The 26810-nt window shown below is 39.1% G+C and overlaps 1 protein-coding gene and 1 long non-coding RNA gene across 3 annotated transcripts in view; both read right to left on the bottom strand.

The window, feature by feature from the left end:
• LOC147119990 (neuropilin-2-like) overlaps positions 1 to 6020 on the bottom strand; it is a 111321-nt gene extending 105301 nt beyond the window's left edge. The window contains exon 1 of one of the 2 annotated variants that reach the window (XM_085985461.1): positions 5174 to 6013. In XM_085985461.1, coding sequence (XP_085841587.1) covers positions 5174 to 5252 — 79 coding nt within the window. In that variant the 5' untranslated portion in view covers positions 5253 to 6013. Of the gene's footprint in view, positions 1 to 5173 lie in introns of both variants that reach the window. The other variant, XM_085985462.1, reaches the window with a different exon arrangement.
• A 282-nt stretch (positions 6021 to 6302) lies between these two features.
• Positions 6303 to 26810, bottom strand: part of LOC147119991 (uncharacterized) — a 61843-nt gene continuing 41335 nt past the window's right edge. Inside the window, exon 2 of the long non-coding RNA XR_015078110.1 lies at positions 6303 to 6473. This is a non-coding gene — a long non-coding RNA (uncharacterized LOC147119991). The remainder of the gene's footprint in view (positions 6474 to 26810) is intronic.

Raw genomic sequence — 26810 nt, forward strand, 5'->3', positions numbered from 1 at the left:
AAAAAAGGTAAGGGAACATTTCATCGTTAGTCGGGAAATAGGGAGAGAGAAAAAAATTCTCTTGTTTTTATTCACAGTTAAATTACAGTGGGATAAAATTTGGACCACTCCCAAGGTGGGGCAAGTGCTGAGGGAGGTTTGTGCTGCACTGATGGTGGCAAGTTGCCTGCTATTCTAAGAAGCCCAGGCAATAACATACTTGGGCACTCCGTGCTCTCTGAGTCAGCAGGTTGTGGGTTCAAGTCCCATTCCAGAGACTTCAGCACAATCTCTAGCTGACGTTCCACAGAATCACAGAAACCCCACAGTGCAGATAGAGGCCATTTCGGCCCATCGAGCCTGCACCTACACATATCCCACCCGATCCCCGTAACCCCTACACCAACACATATCCCACCCTATCCCCGTAACCCCACGTATTTAATCCCCCTAACACTAAGGGTCAATTTTATCATAGCCAATCATCCTAACCCGCACATCTTTGGACTGTGGGAGGAAACCGGAGCACCCGTGCAGTGCTGAGGGACGGCTGCACTGTCAGAGGTGCTGTCCTTCGGATGAGATGTCAAACTGAGGCCCCATCTCCTAGCCAATATTTATTCTTCAACCAACACCTAAAATACAGATGATCTGGTCATTTCTTTTATTGCTGTTTGTGGGCCCTTCCTGTGCGCAAATTGGCTGCCGCATTTCCTACATTACAACAGTGACTACACTTCAATAGCGCTTCATTGATCTTAAAGCGCTTTAGGACGTCCTGAGGCCATAAAAGGCGTTACAGAAATGCCAGTCTTTCTTTTCTTCTTTCTTATACTGAGAAATCTAGATGTAGCCCCTAGTGCAGGACAACACTAAGTTTGAAAAGAGTGATGATGGGGTGAATCAGGTAGTGCCGATTAGGCAATGCCAAGCTTGAGTTTTAAGAGCCTGAAGACTGTAGGAAGAAGGAAAAGATAGAGGGAGCTAAGGAGATCCACCACTCAAATCCTGGGAAAGAAACTATGTGCGATGAGTCTTGATTTTAGCACAGTGACAATGCAGGGCGGGGGAAGATTGCTTAGGACAAGGTAGTTGGAGCTTAGAAGGAACAAGAGAGGAAAATTGAGAGGAGCTGATGCAGGTGAAACTACTGCCTGATGCTTAAGTGGTATCAGAGCTGAAGCAACTTGCCCAATAACAAAGAGACAACTCCTCAAGGAAAGTGTGAAGGCAACATGGAATACACAAGAGTTGGCTGTGTCACCTAGTCCTAGAGATGGATAGAAGGATACCCTCTTAATTTAGGTCATGGGACGCCTGGAAACTGAACTGCTTGGAATATTAGAATTAGGAGTGTTAATGATCTCACAAAGAGAATAGGACATGCCATTGTTCAAGATGATGTCCGTATTTCTCCATCTATGACAGTTTTCAGACACATTAACAGGAGAGGCTTCTGGCCTATGCTTAAACTTTGGATAATAAAATGGATGACTCACCATGATGTCCGACACACTGTTCATATGCTCACACAGAATCTCCACTGATACAATGCACACAAACACAGTTATCCCATTGGTTAAGCACTGAGTAGCTGAGCCATACAGGCCAGAAGGTGTCAGGGTAGATCACTGGTGTGTGATGAGTTAAGTTGGTCTCAGCCACTGTGAAGCTGGGATGCTATAGTTGGCCTTGCCACCCCTGTGCCAGAGAGAGGAAAATCAACAGGGATTTCAGCTCTAGTGACAGCTACTGGAAAGTGCTTTTGGATGTCAGGTGATGTAGGAATCAATGATGCTTCCCTTGATTAGCCTGACTACACTCACTGTTTCCACTGCCTCCATATTAACCATACTCCTCCAAAGACACTGCATCTATATACACTGTATGCATATCCTCGAAGCACACACTATATCCATCTCCTCCATGATCAGATTGAAGGACAGAGCAGGTGCGAAGGGCCGAATGGACTACTCCTGCTCCTATGTTTCTATATACACTGCATCCATCTCCTCCATAAACACTGTATCCATTTCATAGAGTCATAATGGCACAGAAGGAGGCCATTCCACCCACTGAGTCCGTGCCAGCTCTCTGTAGAGCAATCCAGTCAGTCCCATTCCCCCGCTCTATCCCCGTAGCCCTGCAAGTTTATTTCCCTCAAATGCCTATCCAGTCTCCCCTTGAAAACATTGAGTGTCTCCGCTTCCACCACTTCCGTCGGCAGCGAGTTCCAGATCGTCACCACTCGCTGCGTAAAAACGTTTTTCCTCACATCCCCCCTGTATCTCTTGCCCAAAACCTTAAATCTGTGTCCCCTAGTCCTTGTATCATCAACTAGTGGGAACAGCCTTTCTTTCCCGTCTAGCCTATCCAATATAGGCCAGCTCGGATAAGGACAACAGGTTTCCTTCCCTAAAGGACATGAGTGAACCAGTTGGAGTTTTTAGCCATAATCCGAAAGCTCATGGCCAATTTTACTGTTTTTTTTTAACAGATTTTTTTTTACTGAATTCAAACTCTCACGGTATTTGAACTCAACAACCTGACTGCACCGAACTGTGTAGTTTACTGTCGGCTTCTCCACGCTGGCTTCTGAAGTCTGAGCTCATGTAAATAGTTGAGACGGCGCCGTTTAGGGCCATACTAAAAGGTTCGAGCTCGCAACTGCAATTACAGAGGGTTTGGAACTATTATTGTACAACGAGGCGATCAGCTCATAGGGACAGCGTGATAGCTGTTTAAAAAAATTCTGCAATGGAGAGACTACCTTGCCCTGTTTCTGTGAGATACCCTCACTCGAAGCCTGGAAATCCTCTCGGTTTTCTGGACACGCGGGTTAGAAATTAAATTAAACAAATTAAGTTTTGTTAGATCGCAAACTGCACCATCTTTCCAAATGCAGACAGGTAGATGGGACGTGAGCGGCTTTATTGCACAAATGAAGTTCAGAGCAGTGGCGCAGAGTGTGCAAAGCACGGCGATTAATGTGGACTGGAAGCAGTGCCTGGGACCGAGCGGGCTGAACTCGGGGCGGTCACTCTCCCCAGACCCCGGAGTGGTCACTCTCCCCGGGCGGTCACTCTCCCAGACACCGGAGCGATCACTCTCCCGGGGTGGTCACTCTCCCAGACCCCGGAGTGGTCACTCTGCCCGTGTCGTCACTCTCCCAGACCCGGGACGGCCACTCTCCCAGACCCCGGGCGGTCACTCTCCCAGACCCGGGGCGGCCACTCTCCGGGCAGTCACTCTCCCAGACCCGGGGCGGCCACTCTCCCAGACCCGGGGCGGCCACTCTCCCAGACCCGGGCGGTCACTCTCCCGGGGTGGTCACTCTCCCGGTGGCCAGCCGCACTCCTCCTGCGGGCTGTGAGCAAACTCTCTCGGAAGGGGCGCTGCTGCCTCAGGATTGAGAACGGGGAAACTGGAAGAGGCCGGGCGGGGGAAGGAGCTCAGTCCCTGCACTGGAACGGGGGCTTTCTGTTCATTTACAGGGAGGGGGTGGGGTCTGTCCCAGTAACATTGGAATTAAAGAAGAATTAGACCCGGATTAAACACCATTATCCCGAATAGCCGTGGGGCGACCAATATCTGCGGGAATCGGTTACAAGAGACGGGGATTTCTGTATGAAACAAACCACAGCGAGCCCCCGATTGCTGGTTCGGTACCGCGGAGTCCGGCTCGGTGAAAAATGTGTGTGTCTCTCTCTCTGTGTCTCTCACTCTGTCTCCCTCTCTCTCCGTCTCTCTCTATCACTCTCTGTGTGTGTGTGTCTCTCTCTCTCTGTTTCCCTTATTCACAACTTCCATCTCGAAGTCGCCAATTGTACGAGAGAGGGAATCAGGGAGAGAGAGGGAGGGAGAGAGAGAGAGATAGAGAAACAGGAAGAGACAGGGAGAGAGATAGAGATACAGGGAGAGAGCGAGACAGAGAGATAGAGACAGGGAGAGGGAGAGACAGAGAGAGAGGGAGATGGAGATGGAGATAGAGAGGGAGAGAAAGAGAAAGAGACAGGGAGAGAGACAGACAGAGAGAGATAGAGACAGAGAGATAGAGAGACAGGGCGAGAGATAGAGACACAGAAAGACAGATAGAGACACAGGGAGAGACAGAAAGACAGAGAGCGAGACGCAGAGAGCGATAGACAGAGAGACACACAGATAGAGAGACAGAGAGAGGGAGACAGAGATAGAGAGAAACAGAGAGACACACACATACAGAGTGATAGAGACACACAGAGAGACGGAGAGGGAGACAGAGATAGAGACAGAGAGAGAGGGACACAGAGAGAGACACACACACAGAGAGAGAGAGAGAGAGACACACACACAGAGACAGAGAGGTAGAGATAGATAGATAGATAGATAGAGGCACACACACAGAGGCAGACACAGAAAGAGACAGAGAGCCAGACAGAGAGACAGGCACAGAGTGCGAGACAGAGGGAAAGAGGCAGAGATAGAGATAGAGAGGCAGATAGAGAGACACACACAGAGGAAGGCAGAAAGAGACGGCGACAGGCACACAGACCGAGAGAGACACAGAAATGAGACACAGCAAGACAGGAACAGATAAAGTGGGCTCCAGTCTCCTATTTTCCCCATCCATTCATTGCTAAAATAAAATTCTGCGAAATTGGATTTCCCCCTATAAGAGAGACAGGTTGCCTAGTGCCGCCGGCCCCTTGCTCCGGGCTCCAAGTTTCTCCTACCTGTAGCGGGAACCCAAGCTGCCCTCCCCCGGGCTCGCCCGTGAAACAGTTACAAATCTCGCCCAGCTGCCGAGAAGCGGATCTTGTTGTGGGTTTGAAGAGCCGGGTAACCGCCCGTCTGATTTCCATTCTTTCCTATTCTGTTTTCTCTCTAAAAAAAACCGCTTTATTTAATCCAGATGTGTTCTTAACACCCGCCAAATTCCACATCTGCCACTTCTCTTTCTAAAGGTCGGCAGGGAGGGGAACAGAAAGGTTTTCATAGTTTAATAAATTATAATGTGTCAATTTGTACAAACTCCTAATAAACACCTGATAGCAGAATGCTGCGAACTAGCAATTAGGATACGTTAAATGGCACAGAAGAATGATGAAACATTAAAATGGCACAGAAGCAGAATTACGAAACATTAAATAGTTTCCCTGTTCGCAGGAACTCCTTTTAGTCGTTGAGAAAGTTTTTTGGGGGGAGCTTTCCTTACCGTTCTGCCCAACGCCAAGTTTGAAAAAGAAACAGCAAGCGATGCAGAGAAGCACGGCCGATGCCATTCCCCCGAACATCTCCTATCCTCGCAAGCTCCAGTTTCCCCGCAGGGGTCGGTTTTTGTAAATTCCACTTCAGATCTCTGTTGGTGTAATTGTGTCCCGTTATATTCCGTGTGCTCCGGGCTGTCTCCTTATCCCACTTTGCTGAGGTGTGCGATCTCTCTCTCCTCACACACACACACACACTCCCTCTCGGGCTGCCTCTCGGTTAGTTTTCCAGACTACAATTTCTCTCTCTCTTCAAAAACAATTACAGAACGAAAAATGTGTCCTCTTCTCTTTAAGCTTGGGATGGTGTCACTTCCTCTCCGATAGCCGGTACGAAGGTTTCCTGTCTCTCTCTGTTACATCCTTGGGGCTGGTCTAACACCGAATAAAACGCCGTCCGAACAAGGCAACACCCCCGCAATCTCTCAGTCACACAGAGAGCCCCTGGAAGTGGGGCTGGGTCGGCAGTGCTACTGAAACCGACTGCACCTTTCTAAAACACAGAGTCCTGAAGCAAGAACTCGCTCTCATCCACAAAAAAAACCCTCAGAACTTAGCTCCACGCCAATATAGACACAGGTTGAGAGAGGCAGCCCTTCCCTGAAGTGCGGTACCCCACTTTTGTATTTCTTGGCTCGCGTTAAGAGATCTGCCGTCTCTGGTCTCCTGCTCCTCTGTGTGTGTGTGTGTGTGTGTGTGTGCGCGCTCTCTCCTGCCTCTTCCCTTGGACTGTTCTGCACGCATGAGGATGGCGAAAGCATAAAAATCGGGGACTATCGCATTACATACACACGCCCTCCCAGAGCCGCGATTAAAGCGAGCCCGACTAACTGCGAGCAGGAAAACACGCTCCGGGTTACACGCACATACACCCACAAGAAGAATCACCACCCCTACCCTTTAAAGAAAACCCGACCCAAACCTTTGAATAAAGTGCTTGTTTCTCCCTTTAGTAAAGGATTCAGACGCGAGGACTGACGGCTTCGCGCAACAATTTGAATTGTGTGTGTGTGTATTTGCAAGTATTTTTTTATTTATTGTGCTTTTTTTGCAATAACAGACTTTCATTACCAATAATAAAGAGACATAAAAGTTATTTGATTCCACACGGCAGGAGAGACACGACAGGCAGGTTGATCTCAAGAAACGGGCACATCGCGATTTCTTCCTCTTTTCAAAGGGGCTTGTGTCGCACAGCGAGACACTCGGTTGTGAAGTGTGTGTGTGTCCATTCAAAGATATCAATAGCTGAGGGGTTAGAATACATCATGATAAAGTGAGAAGTAAAAGCTCTAAAATACAAATACACACGTTCTCACTCACCAGACACATTCTCTCACTGTACATATACTATACATACATTATTATCTCTTACTATACGTATCTTTCACTGTATATATTTTTCTATATATATATTATCTCACAGCCTATATATATATAATTCTACCTCACTATATATACATTCTACCTTACTATATATTATTCTAACTCACTATACACGTTCTACCTCACTATATATACATTCTACTTCACTATATATACATTTTACCTCACTATATATTATTCTACCTCTATATATACATTCTACCTCTATATATACATTCTACCTCACTATATATACATTTTACCTCACTATACATTATTCTGCCTCACTATATATACATTCTACCTCACTATATATACATTCTACCTTACTATATATACATTCTACCTCACTATATACTATTCTACCTCACTATATATACATTTTACCTCACTATATATACATTCTACCTTACTATATATTATTCTACCTCACTATATATACATTCTACCTCACTATATATACATTCTACCTCACTATATACATTCTACCTTACTATATATACATTCTACCTCACTATATACTATTCTACCTCACTATATATACATTTTACCTCACTATATATACATTCTACCTTACTATATATTATTCTACCTCACTATATATACATTCTACCTCACTATATATACATTCTACCTCACTATATATTATTCTACCTCACTATATATACATTTTACCTCACTATATATACATTCTAGCTCACTATATATTATTCTACCTCACTATATATAATTCTACCTCACTATATATACATTTTACCTCACTATATATACATTCTAGCTCACTATATTATTCTACCTCACTATATATAATTCTACCTCACTATATATACATTCTATCTTACTATATATACATTCTACCTCACTATGTATACATTTTACCTCACTATATATACATTCTAGCTCAATATATATTATTCTACCTCACTATATATACATTCTACCTCACTATATATACATTCTACATCACTATATATTATTCTACCTCACTATATATATACATTCGACCTCTCTCTCATATACACATTCTACATCACTATATATCACTATATATTATTCTTCCTCACTATATATACATTCTACCTCTATATATTCTACCTCGCTATATATACATTCTACACCACTATATATACATTCTATCTCACCATATATTATTCTACCTCGCTATGTATACATTTACCTTACTATATATACATTCTACCTCACTGTATATTATTCTACCTCATTATATATTATTCTACCTCACTATATATACATTCTACCTCTATATATACATTTTACCTCACTATATATTATTTTACCTCTATATATACATTCTACCTCACTATATATACATTCTACCTCACCATATATTATTCTACCTCACTACGTATACACTCTACCTTACTATATATACATTCCACCTCACTATGTATTATTCTACCTCACCATATATACATTCTACTTCACTGTATAAACATTCTACATCACTATATATTATTCTACCTCACTATATATACATTCTACCTATATATATACATTCTACCTCACTATATATTATTTTACCTCTATATATACATTCTACATCATTATATATTATTCTACCTCACTATATATACATTATACCTCTATATATACATTCGACCTCACTATATATAGATTCTACCTCATTATATATACATTCTACACCACTATATATTATTATACCTCACTATATATACATTATACCTCTATATATACATTCGACCTCACTATATATTATTCTACCTCTATATATACATTCTACCTCACGACATATACATTCTACCTCACCATATATATTATTCTACCTCACTATATATACATTTTACCTTACTATGTATACATTCTACCCCACTGTATATTATTCTACCTCACTATATATACATTCTACCTTACTATATATACATCCTACCTCACTATATATAATTCTACCTCACTATATATACATTCTACCTCACGACATATACATTCTACCTCACCATATATATTATTCTACCTCACTATATATACATTTTACCTTACTATGTATACATTCTACCCCACTGTATATTATTCTACCTTACTATATATACATTCTACCTTACTATATATACATCCTACCTCACTATATATAATTCTACCTCACTATATATACATTCTACCTCATTATATATTATTCTACCTCACAATATATACATTATATCTTACTATATATACATTCTAGCTCACTATATATACATTCTACATCACAACATATACATTATATCTTACTATATATACATTCCAACTCACTATATATAATTCTACCTCACTATATATAATTCTACCTCATTATATATACATTCTACCTCACTATATATAATTCTACCTCACTATATATACATTCTACATCTCTATATCTACATTCTACCTCAGTATATATATATTTTTTACCTCACTACATGTAATTCTACCTCTCTCTATATATATACACATGTTTTCACTATATATATACACATTCTCTCTCTCTCTCTCCCTCACTCACTATACGTGCACACATGCACTCACAAAGGGTGCCTCTGCAATGCAATAGTACGGTGCAGCTGGTGAAACCGCTTCTGAAGCTTGACAGATACAATCGGTGAGGAAGGAAGGGGCGGCGCGAACTCGAGACACCGCAGAGAAATTCACCGCTGGAAACCATGAAGCGGATCCCCCCGTAAGCGAACCAGCGCCCATCAACTGGTCAGCGTTACTTGAAGTGACCAATAATTCTTTATTTTTTTTTGAGGGGGGGGGGGGGGTGGTTGGACATAGAGACAGGAGTTAAACAGTGAGACCGGCGCGGTATGTGGCGTTTCCCTACACATGCGATTAAATTAAAAAATATATATACAGTGGGTGTTGCCAACGCTCGCGGCCAACTCCTCTTCCAGGGAGAGTCTGGGAGCGGATTAACCAGTGCACGGAATGCCACTAACAGGGGCTCTCTCTCCTGGACGGCGCTGGGAGGCAGATGGACCACGGGAGGCATCATCGTACCCATCTCACTGTCGCAGTTCCAGCGTACCCCGACCTGTTTAATGCAACTCCCACAATCTATATGTTTAAATAATTCCGGATGGCGCATTTCTCTGTCGCGATGCTTTATTTGAACTCAATCTGGCCAATACTAGTAGCGGCCTGTGGACAGTACGCTATTTCTACCCACACCGGACTCTCACTCTGCTGTAATCTCACACTGCCCACTAAACTGACTGTGGCCGGGAGCTTATCAATGTGGAATTTAAATAAAAACGCATAGGTTCTGAAAGGGGCTGGTTCTCTGTAAACGGGAAGCCTATTATAACACACGGAGATGTAAGCTGTTGTTAAACCGACCGATTTGGTGCTGGATTTATTGCAAAATAGGTGCACACCTGAATTAAAAGGAGAGAAAAACACCATTGTACCTGGACCCGTGATATAACACCCTGATATACCCGTGATATAACACCCTGATATACCCGTGATATAACACCCTGATATACCCGTGATATAACACCCTGATATACCCGTGATATAACACACTGATATACCCGTGATATAAAACCCTGATATACCCGTGATATAACACACTGATATACCTGTGATATAACACCCTGATATACCCGTGATATAACACAGATATACCCGTGATATAAAACCCTGATATACCCGTGATATAACACACTGATATACCTGTGATATAACACCCTGATATACCCGTGATATAACACATTGATGTACCCGTGATATAACACCCTGATATACCCGTGATATAAAACCCTGATATACCCATGATATAACACACTGATATACCTGTGATATAACACCCTGATATACCTGTGATATAACACCCTGATATACCCGTGATATAACACTCTGATATACCCGTGATATAACACTCTGATATACCCGTGATATAAAACCCTGATATACCCATGATATAACACTCTGATATACCCGTGATATAACACCCTGATATACCTGTGATATAACACCCTGATATACCCGTGATATAACACTCTGATATACCTGTGATATAACACCCTGATATACCCGTGATATAACACTCTGATATACCTGTGATATAAAACCCTGATATACCTGTGATATAAAACCCTGATATACCCGTGATATAACACACTGATATACCTGTGATATAACACCCTGATATACCCGTGATATAACACCCTGATATACCCGTGATATAACACTCTGATATACCTGTGATATAACACCCTGATATACCCGTGATATAACACCCTGATATACCCGTGATATAACACACTGATATACCTGTGATATAACACCCTGATATACCCGTGATATAACACCCTGATATACCCGTGATATAACACACTGATATACCTGTGATATAACACCCTGATATACCCGTGATATAAAACCCTGATATACCTGTGATATAAAACCCTGATATACCTGTGATATAACACCCTGATATACCCGTGATATAACACACTGATATACCTGTGATATAACACACTGATATACCCGTGATATAACACACTGATATACCCGTGATATAAAACCCTGATATACCCGTGATATAACACTCTGATATACCTGTGATATAAAACCCTGATATACCTGTGATATAACACCCTGATATACCCGTGATATAACACTCTGATATACCCGTGATATAACACACTGATATACCCGTGATATAACACTCTGATATACCCGTGATATAACACCCTGATATACCTGTGATATAACACTCTGATATACCTGTGATATAACACCCTGATATACCTGTGATATAACACCCTGATATACCTGTGATATAACACACTGATATACCTGTGATATAACACCCTGATATACCTGTGATATAACACTCTGATATACCTGTGATATAACACACTGATATACCTGTGATATAACACCCTGATATACCCGTGATATAACACCCTGATATACCCGTGATATAAAACCCTGATATACCCGTGATATAACACACTGATATACCTGTGATATAACACCCTGATATACCTGTGATATAACACCCTGATATACCTGTGATATAAAACTCTGATATACCCGTGATATAACACCCTGATATACCTGTGATATAACACTCTGATATACCTGTGATATAACACCCTGATATACCTGTGATATAACACACTGATATACCTGTGATATAACACACTGATATACCTGTGATATAACACCCTGATATACCTGTGATATAAAACTCTGATATACCTGTGATATAACACCCTGATATACCCATGATATAACACCCTGATATACCTGTGATATAACACCCTGATATACCTGTGATATAACACCCTGATATACCCATGATATAACACCCTGATATACCCATGATATAACACCCTGATATACCTGTGATATAAAACTCTGATATACCTGTGATATAATACCCTGATATACCTGTGATATAACACCCTGATATACCTGTGATATAACACTCTGATATACCTGTGATATAATACCCTGATATACCTGTGATATAACACCCTGATATACCTGTGATATAACACACTGATATACCTGAGATATAACACCCTGATATACCTGTGATATAACACCCTGATATACCTGTGATATAACACCCTGATATACCTGTGATATAAAACCCTGATATACCTGTGATATAACACACTGATATACCTGTGATATAACACCCTGATATACCTGTGATATAACACCCTGATATACCCATGATATAACACCCTGATATACCTGTGATATAAAACTCTGATATACCTGTGATATAACACCCTGATATACCCATGATATAACACCCTGATATACCTGTGATATAAAACTCTGATATACCTGTGATATAACACCCTGATATACCCGTGATATAACACTCTGATATACCCGTGATATAACACCCTGATATACCTGTGATATAAAACCCTGATATACCTGTGATATAACACACTGATATACCCATGATATAACACCCTGATATACCTGTGATATAAAACTCTGATATACCTGTGATATAACACCCTGATATACCTGTGATATAACACCCTGATATACCCATGATATAACACCCTGATATACCCGTGATATAAAACCCTGATATACCTGTGATATAACACACTGATATACCTGTGATATAACACCCTGATATACCTGTGATATAACACCCTGATATACCCATGATATAACACCATGATATACCCGTGATATAACACTCTGATATACCTGTGATATAACACCCTGATATACCTGTGATATAACACTCTGATATACCTGTGATATAACACCCTGATATACCTGTGATATAACACCCTGATATACCTGTGATATAACACTCTGATATACCTGTGATATAACACACTGATATACCTGTGATATAACACCCTGATATACCCGTGATATAAAACCCTGATATACCTGTGATATAACACACTGATATACCTGTGATATAACACCCTGATATACCTGTGATATAACACTCTGATATACCTGTGATATAACACCCTGATATACCTGTGATATAACACTCTGATATACCTGTGATATAACACCCTGATATACCTGTGATATAACACACTGATATACCTGTGATATAACACTCTGATATACCTGTGATATAACACCCTGATATACCTGTGATATAACACTCTGATATACCTGTGATATAACACCCTGATATACCTGTGATATAACACCCTGATATACCTGTGATATAACACTCTGATATACCTGTGATATAACACCCTGATATACCTGTGATATAATACCCTGATATACCCGTGATATAAAACCCTGATATACCCGTGATATAACACCCTGATATACCCGTGATATAAAACCCTGATATACCTGTGATATAACACTCTGATATACCTGTGATATAACACACTGATATACCCGTGATATAACACTCTGATATACCTGTGATATAACACCCTGATATACCTGTGATATAACACCCTGATATACCCGTGATATAACACTCTGATATACCCGTGATATAACACTCTGATATACCCGTGATATAACACCCTGATATACCTGTGATATAACACTCTGATATACCTGTGATATAACACCCTGATATACCTGTGATATAACACCCTGATATACCTGTGATATAACAGTCTGATATACCTGTGATATAACACCCTGATATACCCGTGATATAACACTCTGATATACCCGTGATATACCACCCTGATATACATGTGATATAACACTCTGATATACCTGTGATATAACACCCTGATATACCCGTGATATAACACTCTGATATACCCGTGATATAACACCCTGATATACCTGTGATATAACACTCTGATATACCTGTGATATAACACACTGATATACCTGTGATATAACACCCTGATATACCTGTGATATAACACCCTGATATACCTGTGATATAACACCCTGATATACCTGTGATATAAAACTCTGATATACCCGTGATATAACACTCTGATATACCCGTGATATAACACTCTGATATACCTGTAATATAACACCCTGATATACCCGTGATATAACACTCTGATATACCTGTGATATAACACCCTGATATACCCGTGATATAACACACTGATATACCTGTGATATAACACACTGATATACCCGTGATATAAAACTCTGATATACCCGTGATATAACACTCTGATATACCCGTGATATAACACTCTGATATACCTGTGATATAACACCCTGATATACCTGTGATATAACACCCTGATATACCCGTGATATAACACCCTGATATACCCGTGATATAACACTCTGATATACCCGTGATATAAAACTCTGATATACCCGTGATATAACACTCTGATATACCCGTGATATAACACCCTGATATACCCGTGATATAACACCCTGATATACCTGTAATATAACACCCTGATATACCCGTGATATAACACCCTGATATACCTGTGATATAACACTCTGATATACCCGTGATATAACACCCTGATATACCCGTGATATAACACCCTGATATACCCGTGATATAACACCCTGATATACCCGTGATATAACACTCTGATATACCTGTGATATAACACCCTGATATACCCGTGATATAACACCCTGATATACCCGTGATATAACACACTGATATACCTGTGATATAACACCCTGATATACCCATGATATAACACCCTGATATACCCGTGATATAAAACCCTGATATACCCATGATATAACACTCTGATATACCCGTGATATAACACCCTGATATACCTGTGATATAACACCCTGATATACCCGTGATATAACACTCTGATATACCTGTGATATAACACCCTGATATACCCGTGATATAACACCCTGATATACCTGTGATATAACACCCTGATATACCCGTGATATAACACTCTGATATACCTGTGATATAACACCCTGATATACCCGTGATATAACACTCTGATATACCTGTGATATAAAACCCTGATATACCTGTGATATAAAACCCTGATATACCCGTGATATAACACACTGATATACCTGTGATATAACACCCTGATATACCCGTGATATAACACCCTGATATACCCGTGATATAACACTCTGATATACCTGTGATATAACACCCTGATATACCCGTGATATAACACCCTGATATACCCGTGATATAACACACTGATATACCTGTGATATAACACCCTGATATACCCGTGATATAACACCCTGATATACCCGTGATATAACACACTGATATACCTGTGATATAACACCCTGATATACCCGTGATATAAAACCCTGATATACCTGTGATATAAAACCCTGATATACCTGTGATATAACACCCTGATATACCCGTGATATAACACACTGATATACCTGTGATATAACACACTGATATACCCGTGATATAACACACTGATATACCCGTGATATAAAACCCTGATATACCCGTGATATAACACTCTGATATACCTGTGATATAAAACCCTGATATACCTGTGATATAACACCCTGATATACCCGTGATATAACACTCTGATATACCCGTGATATAACACACTGATATACCCGTGATATAAAACCCTGATATACCCGTGATATAACACCCTGATATACCCGTGATATAACACTCTGATATACCTGTGATATAACACCCTGATATACCTGTGATATAACACTCTGATATACCTGTGATATAACACCCTGATATACCTGTGATATAACACCCTGATATACCTGTGATATAACACACTGATATACCTGTGATATAACACCCTGATATACCTGTGATATAACACTCTGATATACCTGTGATATAACACACTGATATACCTGTGATATAACACCCTGATATACCCATGATATAACACCCTGATATACCCGTGATATAAAACCCTGATATACCCGTGATATAACACACTGATATACCTGTGATATAACACCCTGATATACCTGTGATATAACACCCTGATATACCTGTGATATAAAACTCTGATATACCCGTGATATAACACCCTGATATACCTGTGATATAACACTCTGATATACCTGTGATATAACACCCTGATATACCTGTGATATAACACACTGATATACCTGTGATATAACACACTGATATACCTGTGATATAACACCCTGATATACCTGTGATATAAAACTCTGATATACCTGTGATATAACACCCTGATATACCCATGATATAACACCCTGATATACCTGTGATATAACACCCTGATATACCTGTGATATAACACCCTGATATACCCATGATATAACACCCTGATATACCCATGATATAACACCCTGATATACCTGTGATATAAAACTCTGATATACCTGTGATATAATACCCTGATATACCTGTGATATAACACCCTGATATACCTGTGATATAACACTCTGATATACCTGTGATATAAAACCCTGATATACCTGTGATATAACACCCTGATATACCCGTGATATAACACTCTGATATACCCGTGATATAACACACTGATATACCCGTGATATAAAACCCTGATATACCCGTGATATAACACCCTGATATACCCGTGATATAACACTCTGATATACCTGTGATATAACACCCTGATATACCTGTGATATAACACTCTGATATACCTGTGATATAACACCCTGATATACCTGTGATATAACACCCTGATATACCTGTGATATAACACACTGATATACCTGTGATATAACACCCTGATATACCTGTGATATAACACTCTGATATACCTGTGATATAACACACTGATATACCTGTGATATAACACCCTGATATACCCATGATATAACACCCTGATATACCCGTGATATAAAACCCTGATATACCCGTGATATAACACACTGATATACCTGTGATATAACACCCTGATATACCTGTGATATAACACCCTGATATACCTGTGATATAAAACTCTGATATACCCGTGATATAACACCCTGATATACCTGTGATATAACACTCTGATATACCTGTGATATAACACCCTGATATACCTGTGATATAACACACTGATATACCTGTGATATAACACACTGATATACCTGTGATATAACACCCTGATATACCTGTGATATAAAACTCTGATATACCTGTGATATAACACCCTGATATACCCATGATATAACACCCTGATATACCTGTGATATAACACCCTGATATACCTGTGATATAACACCCTGATATACCCATGATATAACACCCTGATATACCCATGATATAACACCCTGATATACCTGTGATATAAAACTCTGATATACCTGTGATATAATACCCTGATATACCTGTGATATAACACCCTGATATACCTGTGATATAACACTCTGATATACCTGTGATATAATACCCTGATATACCTGTGATATAACACCCTGATATACCTGTGATATAACACACTGATATACCTGTGATATAACACCCTGATATACCTGTGATATAACACCCTGATATACCTGTGATATAACACCCTGATATACCTGTGATATAAAACCCTGATATACCTGTGATATAACACACTGATATACCTGTGATATAACACCCTGATATACCTGTGATATAACACCCTGATATACCCATGATATAACACCCTGATATACCTGTGATATAAAACTCTGATATACCTGTGATATAACACCCTGATATACCCATGATATAACACCCTGATATACCTGTGATATAAAACTCTGATATACCTGTGATATAACACCCTGATATACCCGTGATATAACACTCTGATATACCCGTGATATAACACCCTGATATACCCGTGATATAAAACCCTGATATACCTGTGATATAACACACTGATATACCCATGATATAACACCCTGATATACCTGTGATATAAAACTCTGATATACCTGTGATATAACACCCTGATATACCTGTGATATAACACCCTGATATACCCATGATATAACACCCTGATATACCCGTGATATAAAACCCTGATATACCTGTGATATAACACACTGATATACCTGTGATATAACACCCTGATATACCTGTGATATAACACCCTGATATACCCATGATATAACACCCTGATATACCTGTGATATAACACTCTGATATACCTGTGATATAACACCCTGATATACCTGTGATATAACACTCTGATATACCTGTGATATAACACCCTGATATACCTGTGATATAACACCCTGATATACCTGTGATATAACACTCTGATATACCTGTGATATAACACACTGATATACCTGTGATATAACACCCTGATATACCCGTGATATAAAACCCTGATATACCTGTGATATAACACACTGATATACCTGTGATATAACACCCTGATATACCTGTGATATAACACTCTGATATACCTGTGATATAACACCCTGATATACCTGTGATATAACACTCTGATATACCTGTGATATAACACCCTGATATACCTGTGATATAACACACTGATATACCTGTGATATAACACTCTGATATACCTGTGATATAACACCCTGATATACCTGTGATATAACACTCTGATATACCTGTGATATAACACCCTGATATACCTGTGATATAACACCCTGATATACCTGTGATATAACACTCTGATATACCTGTGATATAACACCCTGATATACCTGTGATATAATACCCTGATATACCCGTGATATAAAACCCTGATATACCCGTGATATAACACCCTGATATACCCGTGATATAAAACCCTGATATACCTGTGATATAACACTCTGATATACCTGTGATATAACACACTGATATACCCGTGATATAACACTCTGATATACCTGTGATATAACACCCTGATATACCTGTGATATAACACCCTGATATACCCGTGATATAACACTCTGATATACCCGTGATATAACACTCTGATATACCCGTGATATAACACCCTGATATACCTGTGATATAACACTCTGATATACCTGTGATATAACACCCTGATATACCTGTGATATAACACCCTGATATACCTGTGATATAATACTCTGATATACCTGTGATATAACACCCTGATATACCCGTGATATAACCTGATATACCGTGATATAAACCCTGATATACCTGTGATATAACACCCTGATATACCTGTGATATAACACCCTGATATACCCGTGATATAACACACTGATATACCGTGATATAACACACTGATATACCTGTGATATAACACTCTGATATACCTGTGATATAAAACCCTGATATACCTGTGATATAACACCCTGATATACCTGTGATATAACACCCTGATATACCTGTGATATAAAACTCTGATATACCCGTGATATAACACTCTGATATACCCGTGATATAACACTCTGATATACCTGTGATATAACACCCTGATATACCTGTGATATAACACCCTGATATACCCGTGATATAAAACTCTGATATACCCGTGATATAACACTCTGATATACCCGTGATATAACACTCTGATATACCTGTGATATAACACCCTGATATACCTGTGATATAACACCCTGATATACCCGTGATATAACACCCTGATATACCCGTGATATAACACTCTGATATACCTGTGATATAAAACTCTGATATACCCGTGATATAACACTCTGATATACCCGTGATATAACACCCTGATATACCCGTGATATAACACCCTGATATACCTGTAATATAACACCCTGATATACCCGTGATATAACACCCTGATATACCTGTGATATAACACTCTGATATACCCGTGATATAACACCCTGATATACCCGTGATATAACACCCTGATATACCCGTGATATAAAACCCTGATATACCTGTGATATAACACCCTGATATACCCGTGATATAAAACCCTGATATACCTGTGATATAACACACTGATATACCCATGATATAACACACTGATATACCTGTGATATAACACCCTGATATACCCGTGATATAAAACCCTGATATACCTGTGATATAACACCCTGATATACCCATGATATAAAACCCTGATATACCCGTGATATAACACCCTGATATACCCGTGATATAAAACCCTGATATACCTGTGATATAACACTCTGATATACCTGTGATATAACACACTGATACACCCATGATATAACACACTGATATACCTGTGATATAACACCCTGATATACCCATGATATAACACACTGATATACCTGTGATATAACACCCTGATATACCCGTGATATAAAACCCTGATATACCTGTGATATAACACCCTGATATACCCATGATATAAAACCCTGATATACCCGTGATATAACACCCTGATATACCCGTGATATAAAACCCTGATATACCTGTGATATAACACTCTGATATACCTGTGATATAACACTCTGATATACCCGTGATATAACACTCTGACATACCCGTGATATAACACCCTGATATACCCGTGATATAAAACCCTGATATACCCGTGATATAACACCCTGATATACCCGTGATATAAAACCCTGATATACCTGTGATATAACACACTGATATACCCATGATATAACACACTGATATACCTGTGATATAACACCCTGATATACCCGTGATATAAAACCCTGATATACCTGTGATATAACACCCTGATATACCCATGATATAAAACCCTGATATACCCGTGATATAACACCCTGATATACCCGTGATATAAAACCCTGATATACCTGTGATATAACACCCTGATATACCCGTGATATAAAACCCTGATACACCTGTGATATAACACACTGATATACCCATGATATAACACACTGATATACCCATGATATAACACCCTGATATACCTGTGATATAAAACCCTGATATACACATGATATAAAACCCTGATATACCTGTGATATAACACTCTGATATACCTGTGATATAACACACTGATATACCTGTGATATAACAATCTGATATACCCCTGATATAACACCCTGATATACCTGTGATATAACACCCTGATATACCTGTGATATAACACCCTGATATACCTGTGATATAACACTCTGATATACCCCTGATATAACACACTGATATACCCATGATATAACACACTGATATACCTGTGATATAACACCCTGATATACCTGTGATATAACACTCTGATATACCCCTGATATAACACACTGATATACCCATGATATAACACACTGATATACCCATGATATAACACCCTGATATACCTGTGATATAAAACCCTGATATACACATGAATAAAACCCTGATATACCTGTGATATAACACTCTGATATACCTGTGATATAACACACTGATATACCCGTGATATAACACTCTGATATACCCCTGATATAACACACTGATATACCTGTGATATAACACTCTGATATACCTGTAATATAACACTCTAATATACCTGTGATATAACACACTGATATACCCGTGATATAACACTCTGATATACCCCTGATATAACACACTGATATACCCATGATATAACACACTGATATACCCATGATATAACACCCTGATATACCTGTGATATAACACCCTGATATACCCGTGATATAACACTCTGATATACCCCTGATATAACACTCTGATATACCCATCATATAACACTCTGATATACCCCTGATATAACACTCTGATATACCCATGATATAACACCCTGATATACCTGTGATATAACACTCTGATATACCTGTGATATAAAACCCTGATATACCTGTGATATAACACACTGATATACCCATGATATAACACCCTGATATACCCCTGATATAACACACTGATATACCCATGATATAACACCCTGATATACCTGTGATATAACATCCTGATATACCTGTGATATAACACCCTGATATACCAGTGATATAACACTCTGATATACCCGTGATATAACACTCTGATATACCCCTGATATAACACACTGATATACCCGTGATATAAACCCCTGATATACCCGTGATATAACACTCTGATATACCTGTGATATAACACACTGATATACCCCTGATATAACACACTGATATACCCGTGATATAAACCCCTGATATACCCGTGATATAACACTCTGATATACCCATGATATAACACCCTGATATACCTGTGATATAAAACCCTGATATACCTGTGATATAACACACTGATATACCCCTGATATAACACACTGATATACCCATGATATAACACCCTGATATACCCATGATATAACACCCTGATATACCCATGATATAACACCCTGATATACCTGTGATATAACACACTGATATACCCATGATATAACACCCTGATATACCTGTGATATAACACCCTGATATACCCCCGATATAATACTCTGATATACTCGTGATATAACACCCTGATATACCTGTGATATAACACCCTGATATACCCGTGATATAACACCCTGATATACCTGTGATATAACACTCTGATATACCCGTGATATAACACTCTGATATACCCCTGATATAACACACTGATATACCCAAGATATAACACCCTGATATACCTGTGATATAACACCCTGATATACCTGTGATATAACACCCTGATATACCTGTGATATAACACCCTGATATACCCGTGATATAACACTCTGATATACCCGTGATATAACACACTGATATACCCGTGATATAACACTCTGATATACCCATGATATAACACCCTGATATACCCATGATATAACACCCTGATATACCTGTGATATAACACCCTGATATACCTGTGATATAACACCCTGATATACCTGTGATATAACACACTGATATACCCATGATATAACACCCTGATATACCTGTGATATAACACCCTGATATACCCGTGATATAACACTCTGTTATACCCGTGATATAACACTCTGATATACCCGTGATATAACACACTGATATACCCGTGATATAGCACTCTGATATACCTGTGATATAATACCCTGATATACCCCCGATATAATACCCTGATATACCTGTGATATAACACCCTGATATACCCGTGATATAACACCCTGATATACCCGTGATATAACACTCTGATATACCCATGATATAACACCCTGATATGCCCGTGATATAACACTCTGATATACCCGTGATATAACACACTGATATACCCGTGATATAGCACTCTGATATACCTGTGATATAATACCCTGATATACCCCCGATATAATACCCTGATATACTCGTGATATAACACCCTGATATACCTGTGATATAACACCCTGATATACCCGTGATATAACACCCTGATATACCCGTGATATAACACTCTGATATACCCATGATATAACACCCTGATATGCCCGTGATATAACACTCTGATATAACACCCTGATATACCCATGATATAACACCCTGATATACCCGTGATATAACACACTGATATGCCTGTGATATAACACCCTGATATACCTGTGATATAACACCCTGGTATACCTGTGATATAACACCCTGATATACCTGTGATATAACACCCTGATATACCCGTGATATAACACCCTGATATACCTGTGATATAAAACCCTGATATACCTGTGATATAACACCCTGACATACCCATGATATAACATCCTGATATACCGCTGATATAACACCCTGATATACCCGTGATATAAAACCCTGATATACCCATGATATAACACACTGATATACCTGTGATATAACACCCTGATATACCTGTGATATAACACCCTGATATACCCGTGATATAACACTCTGATATACCCGTGATATAACACTCTGATATACCCGTGATATAAAACCCTGATATACCCATGATATAACACTCTGATATACCCGTGATATAACACCCTGATATACCTGTGATATAACACCCTGATATACCCGTGATATAACACTCTGATATACCTGTGATATAACACCCTGATATACCCGTGATATAACACTCTGATATACCTGTGATATAAAACCCTGATATACCTGTGATATAAAACCCTGATATACCCGTGATATAACACACTGATATACCTGTGATATAACACCCTGATATACCCGTGATATAACACCCTGATATACCCGTGATATAACACTCTGATATACCTGTGATATAACACCCTGATATACCCGTGATATAACACCCTGATATACCCGTGATATAACACACTGATATACCTGTGATATAACACCCTGATATACCCGTGATATAACACCCTGATATACCCGTGATATAACACACTGATATACCTGTGATATAACACCCTGATATACCCGTGATATAAAACCCTGATATACCTGTGATATAAAACCCTGATATACCTGTGATATAACACCCTGATATACCCGTGATATAACACACTGATATACCTGTGATATAACACACTGATATACCCGTGATATAACACACTGATATACCCGTGATATAAAACCCTGATATACCCGTGATATAACACTCTGATATACCTGTGATATAAAACCCTGATATACCTGTGATATAACACCCTGATATACCCGTGATATAACACTCTGATATACCCGTGATATAACACACTGATATACCCGTGATATAACACTCTGATATACCCGTGATATAACACCCTGATATACCTGTGATATAACACTCTGATATACCTGTGATATAACACCCTGATATACCTGTGATATAACACCCTGATATACCTGTGATATAACACACTGATATACCTGTGATATAACACCCTGATATACCCATGATATAACACCCTGATATACCCGTGATATAAAACCCTGATATACCCGTGATATAACACACTGATATACCTGTGATATAACACCCTGATATACCTGTGATATAACACCCTGATATACCTGTGATATAAAACTCTGATATACCCGTGATATAACACCCTGATATACCTGTGATATAACACTCTGATATACCTGTGATATAACACCCTGATATACCTGTGATATAACACACTGATATACCTGTGATATAACACACTGATATACCTGTGATATAACACCCTGATATACCTGTGATATAAAACTCTGATATACCTGTGATATAACACCCTGATATACCCATGATATAACACCCTGATATACCTGTGATATAACACCCTGATATACCTGTGATATAACACCCTGATATACCCATGATATAACACCCTGATATACCCATGATATAACACCCTGATATACCTGTGATATAACACCCTGATATACCTGTGATATAACACACTGATATACCTGAGATATAACACCCTGATATACCTGTGATATAACACCCTGATATACCTGTGATATAACACCCTGATATACCTGTGATATAAAACCCTGATATACCTGTGATATAGCACACTGATATACCTGTGATATAACACCCTGATATACCTGTGATATAACACCCTGATATACCCATGATATAACACCCTGATATACCTGTGATATAAAACTCTGATATACCTGTGATATAACACCCTGATATACCCATGATATAACACCCTGATATACCTGTGATATAAAACTCTGATATACCTGTGATATAACACCCTGATATACCCGTGATATAACACTCTGATATACCCGTGATATAACACCCTGATATACCCGTGATATAAAACCCTGATATACCTGTGATATAACACACTGATATACCCATGATATAACACCCTGATATACCTGTGATATAAAACTCTGATATACCTGTGATATAACACCCTGATATACCTGTGATATAACACCCTGATATACCCATGATATAACACCCTGATATACCCGTGATATAAAACCCTGATATACCTGTGATATAACACACTGATATACCTGTGATATAACACCCTGATATACCTGTGATATAACACCCTGATATACCCATGATATAACACCATGATATACCCGTGATATAACACTCTGATATACCTGTGATATAACACCCTGATATACCTGTGATATAACACTCTGATATACCTGTGATATAACACCCTGATATACCTGTGATATAACACCCTGATATACCTGTGATATAACACTCTGATATACCTGTGATATAACACACTGATATACCTGTGATATAACACCCTGATATACCCGTGATATAAAACCCTGATATACCTGTGATATAACACACTGATATACCTGTGATATAACACCCTGATATACCTGTGATATAACACTCTGATATACCTGTGATATAACACCCTGATATACCTGTGATATAACACTCTGATATACCTGTGATATAACACCCTGATATACCTGTGATATAACACACTGATATACCTGTGATATAACACTCTGATATACCTGTGATATAACACCCTGATATACCTGTGATATAACACTCTGATATACCTGTGATATAACACCCTGATATACCTGTGATATAACACCCTGATATACCTGTGATATAACACTCTGATATACCTGTGATATAACACCCTGATATACCTGTGATATAATACCCTGATATACCCGTGATATAAAACCCTGATATACCCGTGATATAACACCCTGATATACCCGTGATATAAAACCCTGATATACCTGTGATATAACACTCTGATATACCTGTGATATAACACACTGATATACCCGTGATATAACACTCTGATATACCTGTGATATAACACCCTGATATACCTGTGATATAACACCCTGATATACCCGTGATATAACACTCTGATATACCCGTGATATAACACTCTGATATACCGTGATATAACACCCTGATATACCTGTGATATAACACTCTGATATACCTGTGATATAACACCCTGATATACCTGTGATATAACACCCTGATATACCTGTGATATAACAGTCTGATATACCTGTGATATAACACCCTGATATACCCGTGATATAACACTCTGATATACCCGTGATATACCACCCTGATATACATGT

Source organism: Somniosus microcephalus, chromosome 4 (genome assembly GCF_052327205.1).
Source record: "Somniosus microcephalus isolate GS21.2 chromosome 4, FLI_Smic_1.0, whole genome shotgun sequence".
NCBI lineage: Eukaryota > Metazoa > Chordata > Chondrichthyes > Squaliformes > Somniosidae > Somniosus > Somniosus microcephalus.